This window comes from Neodiprion virginianus, chromosome 2, assembly GCF_021901495.1.
Source record: "Neodiprion virginianus isolate iyNeoVirg1 chromosome 2, iyNeoVirg1.1, whole genome shotgun sequence".
Lineage (NCBI taxonomy): Eukaryota > Metazoa > Arthropoda > Insecta > Hymenoptera > Diprionidae > Neodiprion > Neodiprion virginianus.
The window spans coordinates 7,413,555-7,420,596 of record NC_060878.1 but is presented as its reverse complement, the minus strand read 5'-3'; the positions used below and the strand labels follow the sequence as shown (position 1 = coordinate 7,420,596).

At 39.2% G+C, this 7,042-nt stretch overlaps 1 protein-coding gene across 2 annotated transcripts; it reads right to left on the bottom strand.

The window, feature by feature from the left end:
- Positions 1-2,752: 2,752 nt before the first annotated feature.
- On the bottom strand, positions 2,753-6,681 carry LOC124296980 (E3 ubiquitin-protein ligase RING1-like). 2 transcript variants are annotated; one of them, XM_046747493.1, is made up of 4 exons: positions 6,113-6,681; positions 5,558-6,020; positions 4,753-5,061; positions 2,753-4,644 (listed from the first exon to the last, which is right to left on the bottom strand). In XM_046747493.1, exons 1-4 carry the CDS (start codon positions 6,413-6,415, stop codon positions 4,427-4,429), a joined length of 1,293 nt encoding a protein of 430 aa, XP_046603449.1. In that variant the 5' UTR covers positions 6,416-6,681; the 3' UTR covers positions 2,753-4,426. The 2 variants fall into 2 exon arrangements, with proteins under 2 accessions (XP_046603449.1, XP_046603450.1); XM_046747494.1 differs by having other exon boundaries at positions 5,648-6,020; positions 6,113-6,678.
- Positions 6,682-7,042: the final 361 nt, after the last annotated feature.

The window sequence follows — 7,042 nt, the reverse complement described above, 5'->3', positions numbered from 1 at the left end:
AAATATATGTATATTCTGAAATTTGAGTCAAAACGTGTACATTTTCAATGGAAAACTTCACAGAGCTTGCGAGAGGGTTTAGGGTTGAAACAAAGACCTGTGCTTTTGAAAAAATTTTTATTCAATTATTTGTAAAATCTCGAAACAGTTTGAAATAAGAACCACCCTAGTATTTATCACACTTAAGAGCTTGAAAATTGCAGGCAAATATCGCGACAGCAATTCCGCGAGCTTAAATACAAGCTTAAAAACGCCGAGACCAATTTATCGGAGAAAAATCACGCCACCGGTGACTCTGATTTTTGCTATACGGATCAAGACGAAAAAGAGGAGGAATTCGGGTACAAATTCCAACTTTCGAGAAAAAGCTCGCGTTCGTCGAGAACCGAAAGCCAACTCGCAAGCTGCGGGGGAAAATCGGAGCTCACAGCATCTCGCTGCAGTTCCTCGCTGAATTCCTCCTTCAGCGAAACGGAAACTGATGCAGATGAGATCAGCGACGAGCTTGAAGACGACGAAGACTGGGAGACGAGCGATGAGAAGGTCGAAGTTAAGGTCGTTCGTAATTTCGAAAATAAGAGCAGAAACGTGAGACGCGGATTCGCAATTGCGGCGAAGCTTTGATAATCGAGATTACCATTTTTTTTCTCGTCCTTTTTTTTTTTTTATATTACAACCCTGTTTTTCATCTTCGCCTGGAATTCCTGTACGCGAAGTTGTTTTTGTTTTTTTCTTTTATCGCTGGGCGTGGTTACGCGTTTTTTCAAATAATCTCAAGTTATTCAATACAGCATACATATATATATATATATATTGACGTTTTATTTTTTTCATCTTGCCGGTTTGTTTTTTTTTTTTTATTTGTCCCTGTAAATTTTAATTCCGAAAGTGAAGAATTCGAAGTGAGGAACGAATTTCGACGCGTGCAGCTTTTCACGCCTCTGATCGATCCTCGAATCGGGCAATTAATTTTTTTCTCGCATTATATAAAGGCAGGAAAAACAGTTCGATCACTTCGCCACCGACTCTCGATCACTTTTATCTCATCTCACACGCGGACGTTTCTGATATTTGCTACCGATATTTATACAGTTAGGACATTACCTCGGGCCTAACACAGCGTCAATTCATTTATTTTACCGTTCCTCAATTTATCACATCCGAACGCGGCTTATACACGCGTCCATTATACGTATACGAACATAGATTCGATGGAAAACAAATAGCTGGTTATCCCCGCCTTTCGTCAAACGTTTGACGGACACTTTACTAGACGTACTATGTATCTACGATATTACAGGACCGGTTTTTCTTTTCGCGTTACGTAAATGGAATTTACTCCCAATCATCCATCGGTCGGGATCTTTTTTTGTACATGCTGACGTTTTTCAAAGGTCTGAGTAATTGACTTCGATACATCGTTGAAAAGTACGTCAATCAAATATAAACAATCAATTTTCAGGTAATATCTACACCTCAGATTCCCCCCCTCAAACATCGGTGATAAATGATTTTAAATGATTTCATAAGAAGTTCGAAAATATTTTACGACGAATTTTTGCCTTATTTTTACGCTGTTAAAATCAGTTTTATTTTTCTTATATGTTATTTTAGAATTAGATAATATCTTATAGGATATGAAACATCGAATTTCGTATACAATTTACATCGTTTTTACGGAGTTGAAAATCAAGAATAAAAGAAAAAAAAAAAAAAGAAATCGCAACATTTCAAAGGTTTTAGGCTGATTTTAAAATGTTTCACTAATTGAACTATTAATTATACGTCAAGTTTTAAATGTGATTTAAAATTCATCACGTTGCATGTAATTGCATTTTCTCAAAGTGCTGACTTTTTAAATCGTACAAGAAAAAATCGCCGGTAATTTTTCGCACAATCGGTACGAAGAGAATAATAAGGAGATTTCCACGAACGATATGGTTTTATAATTTATCATCTCTCGTGATGTTGCGCGAGTCGCTGCTCCGCCTGAATTTTATATTCATTTCGCCTGTAGTCCGTCTAATCTGACCCTGATTTAACAAGGATTGATCTAGCTGCGGGAAAATTTATTCCACGTTCTTCGTGCGGGCAATAAAACGCAGCAAATCTGGAGCTGCAACGTGAAGGGAAAACTGCTGCACAATTTACCGTCCAGGATGAAGATAATGGGTTTCAGCTGTTCAGGGATGCGTTCAGACCGAGACCGTATAGGTAATCTAATTAATTTCAGAACGAGCTGCACGAACGTTAATTAAACCGCCATACGTTAACTGTTCGTTTACCCCATATCGCACCGCGAGGCGAAGATTTAATTCCTCTCAGCTGCTGATCCTCGATAAGTTGCGAAACGATATCTAGAAAAAAGGATTTCAAAGAAAATTGAGATTTCGACCCTGTTTCTTCCTATTTCGTTGATTTATACTCTCACGGTTTCCACGCTCTTGCAATTTTATCGTATAACGAATATGTCTTGAACACGATTTTACGAGTTGTTATACACCGTAGCGCTTTTTTCGCTTATCTGTTCATCTGAATTTAGCATGGAGTGTAAACACGTAGCTGTTTTGCAGATTTACTAGCGATTCGAAATTCAATTATTTCTTTATTGCATGTTATAAAAATGTATTTATTTATACAAGCGCTTTCCTGGTACATTTTTTTTTTTTTTTTTCTTCTTCCGTTTCTTTTTTAAAATGTATTTTAACCGTATATTCGTCTTTCAAACTCCGCAGTGAATTTTTCAAGGAAATGTACACTTGTATTCGTATATTTTTTTTTCTCATTCTCGCAAACGTTTGCTTTTCACATAGAACTTTGGAAACACGTCTGCATTGTAAAAAATATAATGCAGAAATTCATGTCAAATAAATTTTGAAATTCGTAGAAATTTTATTTTCGAATAACCGATATTTTTCTCCAGTATTCGTAGAAGTTTCTCATAATTTCACAGTTCTAAAAATAGAAGAGTAGCATGTACGATTAAATTTATAGCTGGATGATTGATTGATGATTGGGGCCATGTTAATAAAGTGCTCAACAATTATGTACATATTATTTACACTGGTTCATTTCATCGTCAGATAACATATAAAATATATTATATTACAATTCGGATTGACGAAAGCGTTGATGGCTTATCGTATAATTGTATAATATTGATCAATTACTACATACACAATTTTATCACAAACGGTCCTCTACCCCTAATCGAGTCAGCCGACTAATGGGTAATTCGTATCTATTCACTTATTACGTATATCGTGTTAGGTATTCCATATTAATTGTATTTATAAAAAATCGGTTTAGGCATACCGTTTGAAAAACATCTGATATTAAATTCAACATAACATTAATATACACGTTCGAATAATACACTAACAGTTTCAAACGGAGTAAAAAATTAACGTCCGTGTATCTTGCGTGTCCTTTCCAAAACTATGAAACACATTTTAACACGGTATCGCGATGGTCTTGTAAAGTATGTATTTCTTTCTTTTTTCGTTCTATGTACATGTTTAAATTCCGACAACTTGTTCCGATTACAACAAACGTAAACGACGGAATTCCATTCTCACGCGAGTTGATATCATAAAATTTCAGATCGCTGGAAAAATAAGAAATCCGATACTGTTGAGAAAAATTTTACCAATCTCTCCCAATCGGAAGAGAGTGGAAAAATGAAGTGAAAGTGCCTGTTTACGTGAAGGTAAAACTCTCGAGAGCGATGGTCGCCAATGGACGCACTTCTGAGTGTACGTCTCGCAAGTAGTAACGTCAAACTCGCCGATAATAAATTAATGAGAGCTTGCTCTCATACGGACAAGTTCAAATATGCTATTTGACAGTTACTTGCAAAGGTTTGAACTCAGTTCGAATTGCGATAGTACACTCGGAAGTACGATCATGGTACCTGGACCATAGAACATATTAAATATGAAAAAAAATCCGTATAACTTTTTCAGCAACAGTCGGGCTAACTGATTGTCTTAATTCTTTGATTCGAACTGCGGTGACTTCGATGGAATTCTGAAACTGAACTGCATTAGGGTCTCTGTTACCGAGGTGACGTGTTTGTGAGACGCTGTCTCGGACATTATTGACGTGACGTGACGTCCACAACTTACAGGTGGTCTCTAGTGGCATGAGCCAGAGTAATTTGCAACAATAAGTCTCTCGCTACTGTCTGAATTGCTCGCAGGAGTGAAAATTAATCATTTTGTTTGCTGTTGTCACTGTAGGGTATTTTATCAAATAATTTTCTGTTACGGTTGTTTTCATAAAAAATACCAAACCGCTCTTTCTCTCTTTCACGTAAAAACGTTGTAACATGGTTATAGCTATTTTCGAAAGTTCCTTCTCCCAGATTCAAGTTTATATCGATTGTATACTAGCTTTCGTCTGACTGAGACTTCTTGGGCCTTCCCTAGGTTTTCTTCCAAGAATAATACATCTCTAGGGGCCTGTTTACTCGCCAAAATTTGTCGTTTACTTGACGCAACGTTTGAGAACCGCTCAAAACCACGAGCTGTCCTGGGGACGGGGCGATGTAGATGCAAAAGTTTAAATGCCTGTGGGACTCCGACAGCTCTGTGTCCAGATCGAGCGTCAGACGCATGGCGAGGTATTTGCTCAGATGGTCGACTGAAAATAAATAAATGAAAGTAAGGAATTAGTAAATGAAAAAGATTTGTCTTGTGAGAAGTTTTATGAATTTTCATTTCAAACTTGACGATACGTTAATTTTCTCACCTGTCGCATTCGCCGTTGTTTTTATATATCGAACACTGTTTTCTTTCAACGCCTTGACCAGTGAGTTATCGCCTGCCATTTCTGTTGGATGCGGTTTGAAAACTAGTTCAATCTCGTTCAGCATCAACGGTTCACTTGGTCCTTCGCCTTCGGTATCCACCATAGAATCACCGCCACCTGTTTCAGCCTCTATACTAGATCCCGCCGAATCGTTTTCCGAATTCTGCAAACTTTTTTGACGTTTTGCTGGCTTTGGAATTTGATTTGATGGGTTTGGAGATGGCGTTGTTGAATTTCTCGACGTTGTCCCTGTCAGATTTCAATAAATTCAAAATGATAAGTAATACCCAATAAAGTTCGTTTCGCACAGTTTGAGAGATGGAAAATAAATTGAGATGCATTAATGAAGGGGAAAACTATTCTTTATACACTTCTTTTTCTTTCATGCAGCAACTGATGGTGGATAATAGAAAAATTTAATTAATAAATTAAAATTGCCGTTCAACATAAAATGAAACAATCAAAATTCAGATCCATGAATAAATTGATTTTAGCACGCGACAAAGATTTGTCGATGAATTATTTTATATCAAGAGTAGAGAGATTTTCTACAAATCAGTATGAACAATTTGCTCGAAACTCTCGACTCGTCCCAAAATTTTTTATTTCAGTACGGTAACTCGAATTCGTGGGTTTACTGTGAAAAATATAAAAAAGAAAAACCACCAAACACCGTAGAGAAAGGTCTCGATTTCCAAGTGAAAAAATTAAGAAACAGGAGTACGCCCATCGGTCATTTTAATACCTGAAACGGCAGGACTACTAGCTGGTTGAGATACGGTGTTGTTAGAATTTTGTTGATTCGGATTAGAAATAACATTTCCCAGGCCATTACTGTTATTGATATTTCCAATGGGTCCCTGCGACGAGTCGCTTTGATTTGCAGGATTCATCGGAGTGACGGGTGTTGTTCTTCCGCTAGTATTTGCCCCGGTGTTATTCAGCGTTGTACCGTTGGGATTCTCCGGCTCGTTGGCATTCTTTCTAGATCTCTGTGGCCTGTTCTGACTCTGCAGCTTGATCCCTTCAGTGATGGAATTAACCAGTGCCGCTTGAGAATGAGACTTGTTTAGCTTTGCCAGGACGCGCTCTTGATGGGCCTCGTACTCGTCACGACTCGGATAAATCTTGGAAATGAGAAGATCGAAGTTGGGATCGGGGCGAAGCGACCGCTTGGACACCAGCTTCTTCCGGCACGTCGGACATTCCTGCAAAAAAAAACCAAAACAAACGTAACGACAACCAGAGCGGAGAGCAAACCGATCACATCGATGCCGTGTGTACAGTGAGATAATCTTACCTTGTTGCCGCTCCTAAGCGCTGTGATGATACAGTCGGAGCAAAAACGATGCAGACACTCTTTGGTTGTCATTGTTTTTTTCAGCATGTCAAGGCATATCGGACACATCAATTCGCTGTGCAAACTTCGCGGGCTCACCGCTATCTCCGTGTTATCGGTTATCGCGTCCTGCGGCGTTCGGTGTAATTCGTAGAGCGACAGCTCCCACGTCTTGTTTAGACCAACTTGCTCCGTCGACGCCATCGTCTCGCCGACAACACTTTTGTTATGCGCCGATACTCGCCGCTCCTTGCTTACCAGCATTCGCCGACCTCGGTTATTCCGCTCGTTTCTCGATCTAGCGCGATTTTCGCGATTTCCGCATCCGTAATACGCGTGCGAATCTGCATGTACGTACGTCGATCTGGTTTATTATATTTTTCTATTTCCTCGATGCAACATACGGACGATTCAACGACCGCTGAAGTCAACAGCTGCCAGCGAACAGCCGCAGCGATCAGTCGTAGAGGAGCCCACGCTCGTGTTTTTCACGTCTCCCATTTTTTAGCGCCCTCTGTTACGAAATTCGTTTTTAGAACCAAGTTTCCCGCTGCCTGGATAGTAAATGCATGTGTATCACCAAAGCAGTGGCGTTGACGAATGACCTTGAGAAGACGGTTGTCTCTGGGTAAATTTTTGTGATCAGTACTCGGCGGGTAAGCGTGGTCTATCTTCTTTACCGACGGAGCCGCTTACGAGCAATCCGGTAAAACGAAACCTCATTTAGGGTGATCAGATATTCGCCGGACGACAAGTAACAACAAGTACCATCTGCATTAAATCCAGCCGATTAAACGGCATTTTTTGTAAACGCCACGAAGGAGAAAACAGTATTTAACTGATCGGTAAAATCACTTGCGAAGCGGAAAACACTGATACTCGGAACTCGTC